This window comes from Pelobates fuscus, chromosome 2 (genome assembly GCF_036172605.1).
Source record: "Pelobates fuscus isolate aPelFus1 chromosome 2, aPelFus1.pri, whole genome shotgun sequence".
Lineage (NCBI taxonomy): Eukaryota > Metazoa > Chordata > Amphibia > Anura > Pelobatidae > Pelobates > Pelobates fuscus.
Genome location: NC_086318.1, coordinates 107,485,930 through 107,504,029, shown reverse-complemented (window position 1 = coordinate 107,504,029; position 18,100 = coordinate 107,485,930). Strand labels below are relative to the sequence as shown.

The 18,100-nt window shown below is 36.0% G+C and overlaps 1 protein-coding gene across 20 annotated transcripts in view; it reads right to left on the bottom strand.

The window, feature by feature from the left end:
- Positions 1 to 2,035: 2,035 nt before the first annotated feature.
- Positions 2,036 to 18,100, bottom strand: part of MBNL1 (muscleblind like splicing regulator 1) — a 163,052-nt gene continuing 146,987 nt past the window's right edge. For 7 of the 20 annotated variants that reach the window (XM_063442544.1, XM_063442541.1, XM_063442554.1 and 4 more), the window contains 6 exons: positions 15,072 to 15,125; positions 13,885 to 14,038; positions 11,121 to 11,156; positions 10,433 to 10,527; positions 7,472 to 7,546; positions 2,036 to 3,733 (listed from right to left, as the gene is read on the bottom strand). In XM_063442544.1, coding sequence (XP_063298614.1) covers positions 7,490 to 7,546; positions 10,433 to 10,527; positions 11,121 to 11,156; positions 13,885 to 14,038; positions 15,072 to 15,125 — 396 coding nt within the window. In that variant the 3' untranslated portion in view covers positions 2,036 to 3,733; positions 7,472 to 7,489. The remainder of the gene's footprint in view (positions 3,734 to 7,471; positions 7,547 to 10,432; positions 10,528 to 11,120; positions 11,157 to 13,884; positions 14,039 to 15,071; positions 15,126 to 18,100) is intronic. The other 13 variants (XM_063442549.1, XM_063442558.1, XM_063442545.1 and 10 more) reach the window with 7 other exon arrangements.

Below are 18,100 nucleotides of genomic sequence, written 5' to 3'. Positions count from 1 at the left end.
ACCCAACTAACATGGTCATGTGCAAGGTAAGCATGCCTCCATTGACTGCCATTTAATATACCAGTATTCTATCAATATGAGATAACAGAAACACCAAAATATCTGTTGGTTTTATAAAAATAATTATTTGTATCGTTTTTTATATTTTCCTGATGCAAAGAGGCACTTTCAAAGTGTTACTTCAAGCACTATGGCCACTTCAGTGATCTGAAGTGGCTACAGTGCTTTAAGTCTCTATGTGCCGCATTTCAGTAGGAAACCCTGCACATACAGATATATGAGACCATACTGGTGACAGATGTCCAATGAAGGCATGATTCCCACTGCCATGTTGCCTTAAGCTCTGTCTTAGCCCTGCCTCCGTCACATCCGTCCCTCTACTGTGATGGTTGTGACACAATAGAAATATAATCAGGCTGCAGGGTAAACTGGGCCTTTTTTATTTCTTTACTTTGAAAGATTATTCCACCCCCAAAAAATGTGTTTTATTAAACCATTGTTTTGATGTGAGTAACTCTTTCAAAGCAAAATGTTATCTTCTCTGGAAGTAACAGTTTTTGTGCCAGCACCCCAGTAAATATTAGTGCAGTGTTTACTGTGATGAATAAAGTGGCAAAGTTAAGTAAAAAACTGACTTACTTACTCTGCACTTCCTCCACCTTGTGATCACCCCATGATGCTTTGCTTTCGATCACGTGCAGTTGGCCATCTAAAGTGAAACGCTGTACAAGCATATATATGAGCTCATGGTTTCCCTCACCAGTGTTGTAAATGAGTGTCACTGGCACATGGAAATGGTGGGGTAAAATGCATTCATGGGTATGGTTATGTAGCTTGAAAAGATGTAATTGTTGGATATTTTTGTTCCTTAGAAAATAAATAGCATTACCAATAGCTAACGGTTTATTGGGTTGTGAAAGTTTGTCATTAAGGCTAATATATTAAACAGCCACAAATTATGAGCATACCCAAAAATAATCTGTATACTGTGCTTTTGAGAATACTAAAAAAAAAAAAGCTAAATGTAAATAGAATACTTAAAAATAATGATTCTAATTATCAAGTCTTTACTGAAAGTGATAAAGGAGTTATGTATCCTAGCGTCTAGAAAGAACTATTGAGTGTAAAGTGATATTGAACTAATTTGGAGTTTTAACGTGTTAATGCTAAACCTGCATTTTCAGCTTTCATAAAGTCCTAGAAGACTTTTAATTTTACACTGTTTGATGGTACACGTAAAACTAGATAGACCTAGTAAAAGGTCATACAACTTCAGCGTTCCAAATAAGCATTGTGATCATGCATTAAAATCGGTTTTTGTATTGCCACTATGTCTTCTCTATGCCTTCTCTATTTTATTCTCTCAGTTCCTTCCGAATAAAAGATCTAGAGCAGGGGGTGGGCTCAAGCGATCTATTCACTTACCCTACAATTGTATCTACGTTCAGCAAATTCACTATCTAATCTTGGTTCTTGATTTTTCATTTCAATATGACAGCCCAGAAGCACACTTCTTAGGACACACAGAGAATCCAATATGACAGCAAATATAATCCCAAAGTCTAAAATGTGGTTTGATTGTAACTTCCATTAAACTGCGTGGGGTCAAAGAATAATGAAACCACTGGGATGTTAGCCTTAAAGCCATCTTGGAGAGCTCTTCTGGGATCTATCTGGGATGATAATCGTAAGTGATGGATTAAGGCAAATGGAATAAGCCAAAGGTTTTTTTTTTTTTTATAACCAATATTTGCTGAATTTTCATAACACTACATGATGTCAACGTACAGGTTTTCAAAAATATTGAGAACATTTTTCCCTTTTTGTACAAGTATGTTAAACTTCCCAAGTTGTTTTAGAGGTTAATTCTAATAGCTTTATATGCCGTTAAAATCCCAAACTTTCCATGAGTTTACATTTTCTGCTCTTATATAATTGGAAAATATATTTGAAAAGACAAATGCAGAGATGTTTCATATAAGCCATTTTCCCAACACTACACATAAGCAAGAGCTATGTATTTTTGTAGGCTATATCACTGCTGATTTACTTTACTTTTTTGTATTAGTTTGCAAAAGGGCTTTTTAATGTAAGACACCCCACACACACCCCAAATATCAGAATCCTCATGTGTTTCAGTCAGATTTTGCTCCTCTTAGGAAGAAACTGAGAGATTATTTCAATAAAATGTTAGCTGTCAAGAAGTGATAAGGAATTTGCTAATTTTAGCCAAAATATATGATCTGTAGAAGTAGTTGAACAGGAGGATTTTTGCCATCTGAAGTATTTTTAGATTGGTTTATACTTTAAATGTGCATGAAAATATATTAGATGCTTTCTGGTTTGGCTGAAATAACTACCCACAGAAAACTACTGAGCAATTGAAATGACTCACATTCAATTACTTGCCCTACACTTACCTTGTATTCTTAACTGTAATGAGTTTTACCTGCTTACTACCTAGGAAAAACAGCTAGATCTATCATGTCTAAAGGCTATCTGAGAAAAATGAACTGTTCGATATCTTGCAAAAAACAATGTTTCGTATGAATGAATTCCAAGCTTGTCTGAAAATGCTTCATGATGAAAATGAAGGAAGATAGTGCAAGCGAGTGACATCATCAAGAAGTGGACCTGATTAACTGATGAATGGTGTTGTCCGGAATCAACTTTTTGTGGTTTTGATTCCTTCTTCCACCTAATTCTGTGAATAATGGTTTTACTTTACTTCAAACTTTTCAAATTCCTAGGAAAACACCCCAGAATCTTAACACCAAATTGAATTAAATGCATCAGAACAATATATAGTAATTTAAAATTGCATATTTAGCTTAACAATTACATAAAAGGATTGCATTTTTGTGATGTCATTCTCACAGCTTACCATCAGATAAATGAATTATGTTATAACTTTGGCTTTGGAAATTCAATAAAATGCAATAGTGCCTTTTTGCCTTGTCTAGAATAACACACACACACACACACACAAAAAAAAATAAGATAAAAAAAATATGTGGCTCCTTAAATAACACTGCCAAAGGAACAATCTAACCTATGCACCATCAATGGCACTTCAAGAGTATATTTAGTAATACCGTACTTAAAGCCTTAATGTGTGTTAACCCTTTCAGTGCCAGTGGAGACATTGCAGCCCCCACTCAGGCACTATGAAGGTTAAGGCATACATAACTGTGGTTTGCTTGGCACATTAGCCTGTTATCCTTTATAAACCAAAAACTACATTGCATGCATTCTCTCGGTTACCTTGGCAATTCTAAGAAAACAAAAGGTGCATCTTTTGTTATTTGTAAACCTTGAAATTAAAGATACTTAAAAAAAAAAAAAAAAAGAAAATCCTAATCTTGGTCTACAGACGTACCAATACATTGGAGATTGATGGTTATGTTATAGTCTGACATTTCTACCTGAAAAAGGTGAACATAGTTGAGAGGTGCATGTAACAAGGACATGTATGTATTCAAACCTCTGTGTCAGACAAGACAGGGTATGCTGGAGATTTGGAGAAGAAGTTCACTTTAGCACAAATATTAATTGAATGTACAAAATTAGATATTCAACATTGCGAAATGGGATCCCATGTTCATCTTGTCATCATTTAGCATGCAAGATGCAAATGTTTCATGATGGGGATTTTGTGTGTTGCCTCTATGCATATTATGGCCTTGTCCTGTATTGTTTTTCAAGCACACTGTCCGTTTCTCCTTGCTCTGATCTGTGGAGAAGACAATAGATAAAGTGGTTGTCAATACTTGGCAATATGAATATTTTAAACAAGAACACACACTTCGTCAGTCTCTGATTTTGTTTCCTTATTTGGAATTTTATCCTACCTTCTAAACATAAACTTTATAACAACCTGTCAAAGATATTTGTCCGACCTGGAGCCAGATGGGTTCTGCCCTCACGGTAATCAATATTTCTGGAATGTGATTTTATGTTGCAACACTGAAAACTATTCGATCCTCCAAAATGGGAAGACACCAAGAAATCAAAAACAGGACAGCAGGGGCTGAGGTCCCAAATCAGGGCTGTTCTGTTGGTTGTCGGGCTGTTGGAAGGAATAATATTCGCTTTCCTTGTCTCTTAGAAGTTTCTTGCTATGCCAGTGCTAGACTGACACGGACACTGACCCTGTTGAATGTGTGCATAAGTAAACCAGAGGATTTCAATGACATCTTACTGATTGAAACTATGTTATTCAAGTGTGTCAGGTCACGCACACGTTGCTAGCCAGTTAGGCACTTGTGCATGCCAACAGTGATCCTGATACTACAGTGAATAAAATGAGTGAGCAAATCAGTTTCAAACAAGGAATGAATCAGAGGATCTAGGGCACTTGGTAGGTATTATGGAAGGACAACTTTAAGAGGATATATAAATATGCAAATCTAGTTGTAAAGTGCGAAAATGTCTTCTCTCACCTGTGTACTGATAAAGTATCCTTCTATTAATTACAATCAATTGTAAAATGTAGGGAAATGACAGTTGCTTTTAAAAAGCTAAAATCTCTAGATGTCTAGATTGCAAATTGCACAGTTGTAATTCATGTTACAATATTCTTTTTTCCGTATGGGGGTCAAATTGGTTCCATTATACATACCACAAACGTAGCAAATTACAATCTGGCTTGTGGAAGAACAATGTACTGTAGCAGAGATTGTTTTCCGAGAATCTCACTAAAAGCTCTAAAAGCGCAACAAAGAACAATAAAAGGAAATTGTACAGTAATTTATGTTACCTGGGTATTTAAATAATGTCAAGTAAATGAATGGTCACTGGAAATAGTGTGGATGTTGTACTAGAAAAGCTTGCCTGACATCATTTCTCTACATAGAATGTCGGCACACTATTTAAAAGAAAATGTACAAAAGGCGATGTAATGGCAAAAATGTATAGTTATGATTCTACAGAACAATGTAAATCAGCGGTTTTATGGGATGAACAGTAAAAGATTCAGATACGTCAGGGATGCCATAAACCATTCATGAAACATAACTGAACCAATTTTCTGAATATGATTCAAAGGACTACAGCTAGAGGACACTACATAGGGAAAAATGTAATTGTGATACCCTAGTTTTACAAAAACTAAGATTACAGGATAGGAGCTAGGACATGTAGGATTTATAGTTTGGCACAGTTGTCAAGGCACAGGTTACAAATATTGTGAAATTTGACTGTCATTTGCCATTGGTAATTTAAACCCACAACTGAATTACTTTTTTAATCTATTCTCAATTACTTCAGAAGTATTTTTAACTTCGACAGGTTTAATATTTGTGTTGAAAAACACAAGCATCAATCTGGAGGACAGCACACATAGTTTGCCTTTAATGACGCTGCAGTTAGAAAGAAACTGTCATACACAAACTGTCATGTTATAAAAGCTACTGCATGAATAAAATAGGTAACTTCTATGGAGTGGCATAGCCTGGGGGCAGTCACAGGGGAGGTTGCCCTTGGCATAAAATCCTCAGGGGTGCAAAATTTCAAAAGAAACTAGAAAGAATTAATTTTAAAAATTAGTACGTCATCCCCCTCACAAAGAAAATCTCTCAATGTTCAAACATTCTGCACAGTTTTTCAACATGATGGGGCAATTAAACATTGCAACGTAATATTTTACAATATTTATCTTGCTAATTACAGACACACTATCCTAATGTAATCCTTAACAGTGAATTACATAACACCCATTGATATTGTGATTTCTCGTTTGAAGATACCGCTGGTAACCTCCCTAGAAAGCTGGCTTCTCTGCCAAACTGAGTGATAGATGGAGAAGGAACTTGGAAGAGAGGTCACCAAGAACCCAGTGGTCACTCAGGTGAGCTCCAGATATCATGTGAGGAGATAGGAGGATATTGTGATTTCTCGTTTGAAGATACCGCTGGTAACCTCCCTAGAAAGCTGGCTTCTCTGCGAAACTGAGTGATAGATGGAGTAGGAACTTGGAAGAGAGGTCACCAAGAACCCAGTGGTCACTCAGGTGAGCTCAAGAGATCATGTGAGGAGATAGGAAAACTTGCAGAAGGACAACCATAACTGCAACACTCCACCAATATGGCCTTTACGGCAGATAGGCCCAACAGAGCCTTTCATCACTGCAAGACATATGAAAGCTTGCTTGGAATTAGTAAGAAAGCACCTTAAGAGCTCTCAGACTGTGAGCAACACGATTATCTGGTCTGCTGATTAGATATCCTTAATGAAAACTTGATCCAGAGTGCTCAGGACCTCAGGCTGAGCTAAAGGTTCACCTTCCAACAGGACACTGACTCTAAGCACATAGCCAAGACAATGCAGGGGTGGTTTAGGATAAGAACTTTATGGATGTAATCTAGTAGCCCAGTCACAGTGTGGACTTGGACCAACTGATCTTTTCTGGAGAGACCTGAAAAATTTTGTCCCTATTGAACCTGACAGAACTTAAGAGAATCTGTACAGATGATTGGCAGAAACATAGCTAAAATACTGAAGCTGTAATCGCTGCCAAAGGTGCTTCAAGTATGTATTAAAGGGACACTATAGTCACCAAGACAACTTTAGCTTAATGAAGGCGGTTTGGTGTATAGATCATGCCCCCACAGTCTCATTGCTCAATTCTCTGCCATTTAGGGGTTAAATCACTTTGTTTATGAACCCTAGTCACACCTCCCTGCATGTGACTTGCACAGCCTTCCATAAACACTTCCTGTAATGAGAGCCCTATTTAGGCTTTCTTTATTGCAAGTTCTGTTTAATTAAGATTTTCTTATCCCCTGCTATGTTAATAGCTTGAAGGACCCTGCAAGAGCCTCCTGTATGTGATTAAAGTTCAATTTAGAGATTGAGATACAATTATTTAAGGTAAATTACATCTGTTTGAAAGTGAAACCAGTTGTTTTTTTCATGCAGGCTCTGTCAATCATAGCCAGGGGAGGTGTGGCTAGGGCTGCATAAACAGAAACAAAGTGATTTAACTCCTAAATGACAGTGAATTGAGCAGTGAAATTGCAGGGGAATGATCTATCCACTAAAACTGCTTTATTTAGCTAAAGTAATTTAGGTGACTATAGTGTTCCTTTAATGACTTGGTAAAATGTAAGTCTATATACATGAGCTGGTAAAGAAAGAGGCCCTCTTTTGGACAAAACTTGTCAACTCATCAAAGCTCCCAGTTTACTGTCAAAACCCATATTATAAAAACAGGATTCTTGATTTTGGAACAGGTTTACATGTAAATTAATAAACACAGCAAACCACTGGCATCAACTGAGGTCTGATGAGTAAAAAGTATGAATGCACCCTGCATAGCCCTTTGGTTTCTACATTATTTGATATTGAAACAATCTCTACATATATTGACATACACCCAAAACATATATTATGGTAAAGACAATGTATAGATTAGCCAAAAAAGACAAATGCATTCATCAGAAATGTTTAAATAATTTACCAAATTACTTACTGTATCGGAACACAATCTCTAAAGCTGTGTAACATACTTGTGACTACTCAGATGATCTGCAGATATTATGGGTATCTGTAGATAAAACATGATTGAAATGGTTTTGAAAACGTTTGCAGCCAACAAGCAGCCTTTACAATAAAATTCACACTACTAAGCAATTTGACTTTCAAATGTACAGCGCTAGGAAAAAAAAAAAAACATTGTGAAACTAAATGCTAAAATTGCTAAAGTAGCAAAATCGATGTTAACTGTTGCTCAACAACTCTAAATAAGTGAGAAACAACTGCACAGGAAGCACAGTGAGAAACAATGTTACACAAATCACCTTTTAGCAGCCAATGGGAAGATCCTTTTGTTGGCATACACAAAGTTTAGAAGTAAACAGAAACGCTTATCCAGACACTGGGGAAATTGCAAATAGGGCTTAAATCAGGAGCGGATTGGTAATTTAACCCTTTGAGTGCCAGAAGAGTGTCCACCTCTGGCACTCAACGAGTTAAAAGAGTGTTACGTAAAAAAATATTTTAAGAGCGCTCTAGTACTTGCATGCTTTTTTGATTATATAACAGTGCAAAATAGACTGATGGTTTAATTGCTCTTAATCACCAGGTTTATGCTGTAGTAAAAATAAAAACATCTGTATTTCTTTTTTCCTTTCTATTTTGCCGACAACATATCATCCTTCTACAAATGAATTAGAAAAAGGTAGGGACACTAATCAGATGATATATAAGTTTATTAACAAAAGCAAAGTAGCCAAATTAGGGTGCTCACTCAAAAGATCCTATTTCCCCAAGGCACTAAATAATCTATAGAAAACCCTGAATGAGGAGCACAACCATACAGATAAAAAAAATAAAAAATAAAACCACTTTATTAATTGGGTCCAATATAATAGGTATCCCAAGTTGCAAACAAATATATATATATATATATATATATATATATTTATATATATACACACACATGATAAATCACTACAAAAATACTATTCCCTGATCAAGGCAATTTTGTCGAAACGTTGGGGGCTTTTTGTTTACATCTTGGGAAACCTATTATATTGGACCCAATTAAAAAGTGTTTTTTTTATCTGTATGGTTGTGCTCCTCATTCAGTATTTTCTATTACCATATCATCTCCTCCCACTTTTATATCTGTTATATCTGTTCAGCTTCTTAATTTTAGATTATTTAACTGCCAGAATATGCATGTAATTGTGTCCATACAATCTCAGGGCAGCACCATAACACAAATGTCCCACTTCCCTACATAGTATAGCTCTCACCAATTTCAGGCAGATAGGATATGTATGTTCTGTGCTGCCCTAAAATTAAAGAAACCTTTTGTTTTGACGGAACTCTAGCTTTAGTCCTAGGCCAAACCTTATTTACCACATAATGTAAAATACATGTGGTAGGCAAATAGTAATTACAGGTCAAGTAGTTATGTTAACTTCTAACCCCCTTTTCCCTTGGCAAAACCATTTTGGCTAACTAGTATTCAGGCAAATAGTTTTGTACGTTTTGTACAATCTTGAAAAATGGAGCCTTGCTTGCTGATAACCACCTAAGAACCCATCAAAGAAAGTTTCTCTTGTTCACAATTGTTTTTTATCAATCCCTTTTGTATTGAGCAATAAGGATATTTGATAAAGAGTGACGAGGAACCAGAAAAGTGGTCCTTATGTGCTAATTGATGTCCAGACTCTACAGAAAAATGACCCCTGCTCATCATTACACACCCAGGTACCCCAGTAAAGCTGCCCCTGCTCACCAATAGGTGCCAAGGCACCCAGAAAAAAGGCCACTTAGGATCTAAAGTTGCCCCTGCTCACCAATATGCTTCTAGGTACTCATGGTAAGTGGCCGTTGCTCACCAATAGGCTTCTAGGCAACCTCTGGGAAAATGGCCCCTGTTTGTCAATTGGCTCCCAGGCACCCCAGCAAATTGGCATAGCTAGTCAATAGGTGCCAAGTCAACATCAAGTGCTGCTCACAAAAACATGCCGAAACACCCTAAGAAAGTCCCCCCTGCTAGAAAACAGGCCCCTGGCACCCTTAGTAAGTACAAATTGTTTTGTCTGAATTCTAGTTAGGAAAATGGCTTTTGTCCAGAAATAGTGTTTTAAAGGCCAAGTAACTAAGCACAAGTTTTTTTTTGCCTGAAATTACTATTTGCCTACCACATGTACATCATGCGGCGGCATTTATTATGCTAAAATAGCTACCCTTTGGGATTCTGGAAACATACAACATTCACTCATGTTTGATTTTGTGGTTAATTATGATGTAGCCAGGACCCGTTAATGTTATTATTTTCAATTTTATATATTCTATCTATGTATCCAACCTTATTCGTGTACATAATTCTCATAATGAATAAGTAATAATACACAGATAACCTCCTTGCAGTCTGGGTGTCCTAATGTTAAGCAAACCCACAACATAAATGTTTGCCTGAGATTATGGTGAGTTATACTTCTGAGCCATTTTAATTTGACCTGTACACTACACTATCACTTCAACTTTGAACCCTACACTACATTAACACTATTTTGAGACCCTAACCCTAACCTCAAAATATCATGTAACATCAAATACACATATTGGTAAAAAAATTTATTAGGGGGAAAATGCATGGAGGGGTTTTGGTCCATTTTTATATTATTTAAATCATGATCCACTTCAGTGATCGACACATGAAACAGATATTAAATTACAAATGTAATCGTTGACATGCCACGTGCAAGTAAAGTGACAATCTAGTCTTTCTCTACCAAATTAGCAATTCCATTGTTATTTTGACTAAATAAAAGGGTTAATGTTCCTGAAGCGCTATAAAAAAAAAATATATATATATATTGTATGTGCCAACAGGAGGTAAACAGGTGCCCAGTTTGATATTAAGAAGCACTGATTTAGAGTTGTTCATAAGAAATGAAGCTGTAAATTAGCAAACCTGGTTGGCTGTGGCTGTTGCAGCGAAGGGAACACTTGTGGCAGATGTTGCTGCTGCAGACACAGTAGCCGGAGCTGCACCGTGCATCATGGGAACTTTGGGAGGGAAATCACATAAGCAAACATATAGAAGAGTGTAGCAGAGTGGGAACCATAGCAACAGGTGGCAAAGTATTTATGGTAGCAGGATGCCATGTGACGTCATATCACCAGCAAGTGACATGCAAGTAGAATGCAAAAAGCAGGACAGCATTCCAGGGAGAAGAGAAAAAGATTGAAATGAAAAAGAAAAAAAAAAAAAAGAAACAAACAGAAAAAAAAAGAAACAAAAAAAAAGGAAAAATGTTTGTTACCATCAAAACAAGGAATTCAACACACACACTAACTTAATTTCTAAACTAGCTGATATTATTTAAGCTTTTAAATTTTTCACTATGAACATAAAAACTACATAGTATACTTAAAATACACAGAAGAACACTGTACAGTCAAAATCCATGCAGTTGGAATGCAATTTTGTGAAATAACATTTTAACAAGATGCTAGAGGCGTAGCAGCTCATATAATACTTTTGCAGAATAGATTATATTTTGGAGCAAGCCATGGATTTTGAGTGCAAGAAAAAAAAAACAACAACAACAAAGATTCACAGGCATTATAGGTAATCAAGAAACAAAGCTGGCACCTACCAACATTTGCAGCGGGTGTCATGCACAATATTGAGCCTGCCCATCATGCATTGCAACAGGAAGGTGGATTGAAAAGGGAAAAGAATTAAAAACAACCCATCACACATGTTATTAGAAAAAAAAATATGTGAACAAGTAAGAAATTTGTTATTATGGCAACAGTTGCAAAAAAAAAAACAAAAAAAAACAATCAAAAAAAAAAAAAAACAGTTGGCATACTTAATTACGGAAGAGCATAGTGAGGGATTAATGATTTCTGGAGTGCAAGTAGAAAGATTAAACAGGGTTACTGGGGACTTCACGAGTTAGTCTTAAAATCATTACACTGATTATATGTGCTTTTCAGAGAAGTCAATAGGAGACTGTTGTTTTTTTTGTATTTATTTATTTTTATGTCCAAACAGTTGTACACACTTTCTGATACTCGTAGGCAAATTCTAATGTAAACAAGCAACTTTATAATGGTAGTTTTGTGGTTACATTTAGACATGTTTTGTTGAAAAATATTTAAATAGAGGACCAATAACCATGATAACCAATGTTTCTGGTTATACAATTGTTTTCCAAGTTGATTTTGTTTTATTTTGTTTTACTGTGCCCCATTTCTCCTTTAGTGACAAACATTTGTTGCCATAACTACCCAGAACAATAAATACTGTATTGTGTGCAGATGCTCACAAGGCCATTTTAGCTGCACCAGCTCTTGGCAAATGCAACTTTAACGGGTACAGCAAAATTGCAAGGTCACTTCTTCAGGCAGAGAATTCCACATCCTTATTGTTCTCACAGTAAAAAAAACTTTTCTTTGCCTTAGACGAATAGATTTGCTTCAACATAAATATATGAATGCTACTGAATTTATAGTTAGGGTAATGATTGTGTATGCTAGTGATCAAGATAAACAAAATATTACTAACGTCCTTGAGGAATTCTGAAGAAGTTAAAAACTAGCAATCTAATATTGTGGTTTACAGTCTGATCCACACTGTAAACTGGGTTCCTGCCCTTCTATGGACATTTGAGATTGTGGAAAACTTATTAAGCACAATAACTAATATGTGAATACATGAAGTCCCTAACTTACCAACATTATATTTTAAAAGACCACTAATGTCACCAAGACCAGTTCATTTCAATGTAGTTGCCTTGGTGCAGTAGACCTGTACTTTTAACCCTTTAATGTAAAACATCAAGGGGTTAAGCAAGCCTTAATTGACTGTCTTCCTCGGTCATGCATTCAAATGCAACTGATAGCAGCATTTAATTGGAGAAACGCAGCAGTTTGCCACACATGCACTTTCTGATCCAATGCTTCTATATAACAAGCACTAGATTGGAGATCGCGGGTGAGGTCAGCATGATTGCAGAGGCGCCAATGAGTTACGGCAGTGGAAATTAGAAGAATAATATTTATATAGATTAACAGAGCAAAGGGGGGGGGTGAGGGAGCAGACAATGCATGCATTGCAAGACGGCAGGCTATACTCCTAGAATAACGATAGCAAGAAGGGAGGCTATACTCCTAGAATAACAATTGTTAGTCTGAGGAATATAGTTTCCCTGTAAGTGAAGAGGATGAGGATGAGGATGAAATATGGCAGGAATTTAATTAAAAAAGATCACAAAGGGTAAGCGGTATTGTTTCAGTGCGTACTGTATATTTGTATATCGCTTCAAATTGTCATTTTTATGAAATCTAGTGGTCTACTTCTTCATTTACAGAAGACTATGTGCTTTTATTAAAGGGACACTCTAAGCACCAAAACTACTACTGCAAGATGTAGTGGTTTGGTACCCAGTTGATGTTCTTGGACTGTGCGAAATATTGGTATTGTGTTTGTGAGAAACTACGATTACATTTATAGTTAGGGTGTAAATAATTTACCATCTTCATGTTTGGCATCATGATGACGCCAAACATAGTTAAGTCTCCCCACTGACAAGCATTGTAATGCTTCTCTAAGTGGAGAATCCTAGTGGTGCACAAGGGAAATTGTTGTGCTCAGCGATGCCCTCAGTGCTTAATTGAGAAACATTTGATAGTCTGAGATCAGCTGTACACATGATCTGACATGAAGGAGGAGTTGTGACAAAACCTGGACGAACTGTATGAAAGGTAAGTTTAACTTTATTATTTAACTTTCTACACGAAGGCCCTCAGTCTATAGGGTACTAGGAACATCCTAACGTTATCTACTGTGTAAATCTATTTATGACATTAGATTGTCCTTTTAAACAAATCACTTTGCATTATGCAACAAAGGAATTGGAGCATTTAACTCTTTGAATGACAGATGGGTGTGTACAACTGCCTGACAAGCTAGGTATTCAAATGATGTGTCCCTTAGAAGCACATGTGTTACTCGTCTAACACATCACAGTCAGTATAATTTTTTATCATTTTCCACCACCCAAATTCATAGTGGTTACCTAGAAGATTACCCACCGCTATATGCTCTCCTACACATTCAATGGTAGAATAAAAGTGGGCTAAAACTAAGGGGGGTTTCTATGTTAGTATTTGGAAAGCTGTTCTCATAAAGCATTTGCTAGACTACAATGCTCATCATCCTTGAGAGCTTGATCATGATCTAGTTTAGTAAAAGCTGAATGCTGGTCCAAATGTTGGTGTTTTCAATGTATATTGAGTGAATCTTATAATATAATCATTTACACACATAGAAACTAGCATTATGTCGGTTATCCCTAAAGAATCTTTCCTGGCGAAAGAGAAGCAGGTTTGTACTAGCAGTGTCTTTCTTACCTGGAGGAAAAAAGGCCGCCTGTTGCTGTAATTGCATGTTGGCGAGAGCCTGCTGGTACTGGAAAAAACCCGTATTAAACATTCCGGTGGCACCATTGGTTTTTTCAAGTGCAGGCCTCTTTGGTAAAGGGGGAAGTACATTTTGAGGAATTCCCTTCAATCCAAAGGAGTTTGAAAAACATAAAAGAAATAAAAAAAAAGATAAAGAAAGATGATAAAACATCATATCATAGCAGTACAGTTATAATTCAACTGGACACAACTACGATGGATTGCTAATTAGTTATCAGCAGGCACGTTTGGAGCCTATTGGCACCGTATCTTGATTAGCAAAAGAAGCAACAAGCTATTCTACAGCACTAAAATAGTAAATAGCACATCGTCAGCTCACCCAGGCAAGATCAGTCACCCTCGTAGGGCCCAATAAAGTTACAATGCTCTGCATTTATGGAGGGTAATTGTATCTCGTAAAGATTGCACTTCTAAAAATGCAAATTACTTAAATTCTAATCAAAGATAAAACTAATGAGAATAAATACTCAGTTTAATTAAACTAAATCATCCTGGCTCTATGGAGCAAAGAGAGTGATGAACAAAAAAAAACAACTTATTTAATGTCTTAATAGATAATGCTAAAAAAAAATGATTTAAATTGAGGAGGAAGGGGTCGACATTGCACTGCTAGCTCCATGAAGTTGGACAATTAAAGCAACAGTTACTTTACAGAATGATTGAAAAAAGATATGATCACATTAAACTATGCCCAAAACTTCCCCATACCTATCTATCGACATGCAAACTAGACCAATGCATGCAGGTATGTTAACATCGACTTACAAATGTTAAAACTACACATATATTAAGAGTTGCAAAAAAGCCATGCCAAACACAAACATTTACACTACCATCTAGCAATTTGGAGTCCACTTCAATTTTAATTAATATTTTTCTGCTGTTGTAAAACTGAATGTTGGAACATATTCAAAACAATTGTAATTTTTGCAATGTTTTGGTGTCATGTAATATTAAACTAGGGCACAACATTCAGTTTTCATTTACATTTTTTTTTGTATTGAACAACAGAATAAAAAAAGTTTATAGAAAATAAAATTGTATATTTTTGAAGTTTACAACTAGTCTGAACAATAAAGCTACATGCCAAGCTAAAAGGTGAAAGGTCATAGTACCAGGTCAAAGGTTGCCTCGAGGGGTCGCTTCAGTGATTTGACAGCCGACTGAGTCTTAATTAGCAGGCAGCGAGCACATGATGGCAATGGGCCAATGGGGTTCAAGCGCATTAACATAAACAGCAAGCAGAGGTGCATCATGGGGGCAGCAGTGCATATTTTGGTAGGTGAGAAAAAAAAACAAATAAAAAAACAAATCATCCGAATGCCGTAAACAACAAATAACAAAACTAAGCATGCACAATAAAAGCTCTTTTTGTTATCGTGAGATACCTATTTAATAGATCCTATAGGTTACATGAAGTGAAATAAAAGCAAAAGAGCCTGTCTGCTCTTTGCTTGTCTCTAAAGGCTTCAAATGTATGTAATCTATTTATTTGGAAATTATGTTCCAAATATGTTAGTTTTCTAACCATGCCAATCAGTCGCAACTACATACGTTGGGCTACATGTGTAATGTATTGTAAACTACACATTACTGAGCTTTGTATCTGTGTTATTCTAGTAATATATTCATGTGGCATACTGACCTATAGTTTAGTCAAGCACTATACCACTTTCTTAACTTGACACTTTGATCACCAGAAAGGAGAACAATGTATTGTTATTAAAAGCTTATTGTTGACTTATCAGTCACCAAAATGGTTAACTAGATAAGGTTTAGTCAACATTGCAAACAGAACATTGTATTTCAATGCACATAATAAAAAACCCTATTAAACCCACTAAACTCAATTTTTAATGCTTATTATTCTATATACTAGCACAATGCTGGGAAATAGAAAGGCTGAGGAAACCAAATATTTTATTGGCTCCTGGTGAACATTCTATCAACAGCCTTTGTAATCAGTAACATATTTTAAGAGTTCCATCTGAAAAATAGCCATATCTTTCAATAGAAATACACATCATATGCTATTACTTGACAAGAAAACAATAATTGCTATCGGGAATGTTGTTATAAGCGGATTTCAGGTGACAGAGACACTTTAAGGCATTCATGGTTAAATTTCTAGGGTGAGGGGAGAATTATTAAAGTACAAAAACTAAAATCGATATCTCATGCATACAAATGTCAAGGAACAATTCTATCCACAACTTTGTAAAGACGCTATTAAAATTACAGAGCCTTCCTTAAGTATTCTCTCCTTAGGACTTTTTCCACATTTTGTTGAGTTACAATCAAGAACTAAAATGGTTGCATTAGTATTTTTTCCCATTAGTCATTGCTCGGTAAAGCCACTTTTAGTGGTAGTTTTGGCATTTGGGGCAAGGCTCTACGAGTTAAGAAGATCTAACTGCAGCAATTTCTTTTTTTTGTTTTTGTTGAAAAGTTTTTTGTTGGTTCTTTTTCTATTGTCAAGAAAGAGTACAGAATTATAATACTAAAAAAATATATATTTAAATTTGATGCGGTGCCACTATATGCTAATATAGTGAATATCACAATTGTGAAAAGACAATAATTCAATTTCTTATTATTTATTTATTATTCTATATGATTGTATTAAGATGTCTCTATAATATTATAATATTTTGAACAATTCATATATAATTCACAACCACAACTGGGCACTATTACATATGCCAATACATTTACATGGATCTTTTTTTTAGAGAAATACTGCAGCATTGTAAATAAACGTATTTATAATGCTGGAATGCTGTCTAGTCATTTTAAATATCTGCCCCTTAAGATTCCTAAAAAGTAATGTACCTGAGAAGGTATACTTTTCTCAGCTTTGTGATAATCACTAGTGATTATCTCCTGGGCCAATCCATTGGTTCTCATACAGAAGACTGGGAGGCAGGGTGCATGAGCCACAATCACCATGTGGCACTAGCAGTGCTTCTCTCTAAGATGCACTCACTTCTGTCAGTGAAGAAGAGCCTCTTTTCTGCTGTTTGATTGATAGCAAAGAGGGCATATACTAGGAGCTTTATTAAAGTATGTTTAGAAATTAAGAGGGTAGAGGCAGTCTTATAGTATATACTGCAGCACATGAGATACCAGCATAGTAAAGTCAAACCTTACCTTTTATTTGAGCACACAGAAAAAAAAAATACAGGAACTGTAGTACGTGGCTGAAACAAGCCAGTGGGCTACAGTCTATGCAGCTTAAAGTATTTTGTGCCCACCAGCAAGTGGGACTGCTTAGGAATAAGGGCTGACGGGAACAAAAGTCTTTAAGTGTGAAAATGATCTCTCAACGTAGTATTGAAAGCCTTCTAAGATAATTTTCATGATAGGGCAAGATTGTTCACGTACACATCCCTTGCTAATTAATGAGTTATGGTGGTGCTCAGGCAAATTTAATTGTTGATAAAGTGCAACTGAATATGCTCTATTAAGAGCTAATTAAACATGTAGGGAGATAAGGTCAATAAGTTTCATTCACAATTTTATGATTCTTTTCCAAGACTACCATGTATGGAGCATTATCCCTGGTTTGTTATGAATATTTCCAACAAATGTACAATGTTGAGCAGTGCAGAGACCTCTTATGTGCCATAATTGCACACTTCAAGGGTCATATCCAGCTCTTCCTTCCATGATATTACAAATGTGCTTTCATTGACTGGGGTAATTATCTCTTCTGTGCCTAGTACATTTATTTTTAGAGAGATGCAGTCAAATAACAGCCTTTATCTTGGATCCATAGTTGCATTGAAAAAAATACAGAGGGACTTCCAAAGTAGAGGAGAAAACCAAAGAAAAATCGAAAAAAACCCAGAAATGTCAATTATACCTTCTTTGGTCTACCCACACTCATCCAGCCACCAACTGCAATGAGTGCAACTGAAAGAGCACTTTCCGGGCTCACATGCTCTTCACAATTTGTGTTGGTTACCCTCATACTATTGGCCAGACCTTTCTAAAGGACTGCCTGACGCCAAATTATCATCACATATATGGGATATGTGCCATTTAAAACAATGTCTAACTAACCCAATGTATATGTCCTCCTATCCATTTCCTTGTTATTCAAGTAATTCCAAACTCCAATATTGCATCCTAGATTAAAGTC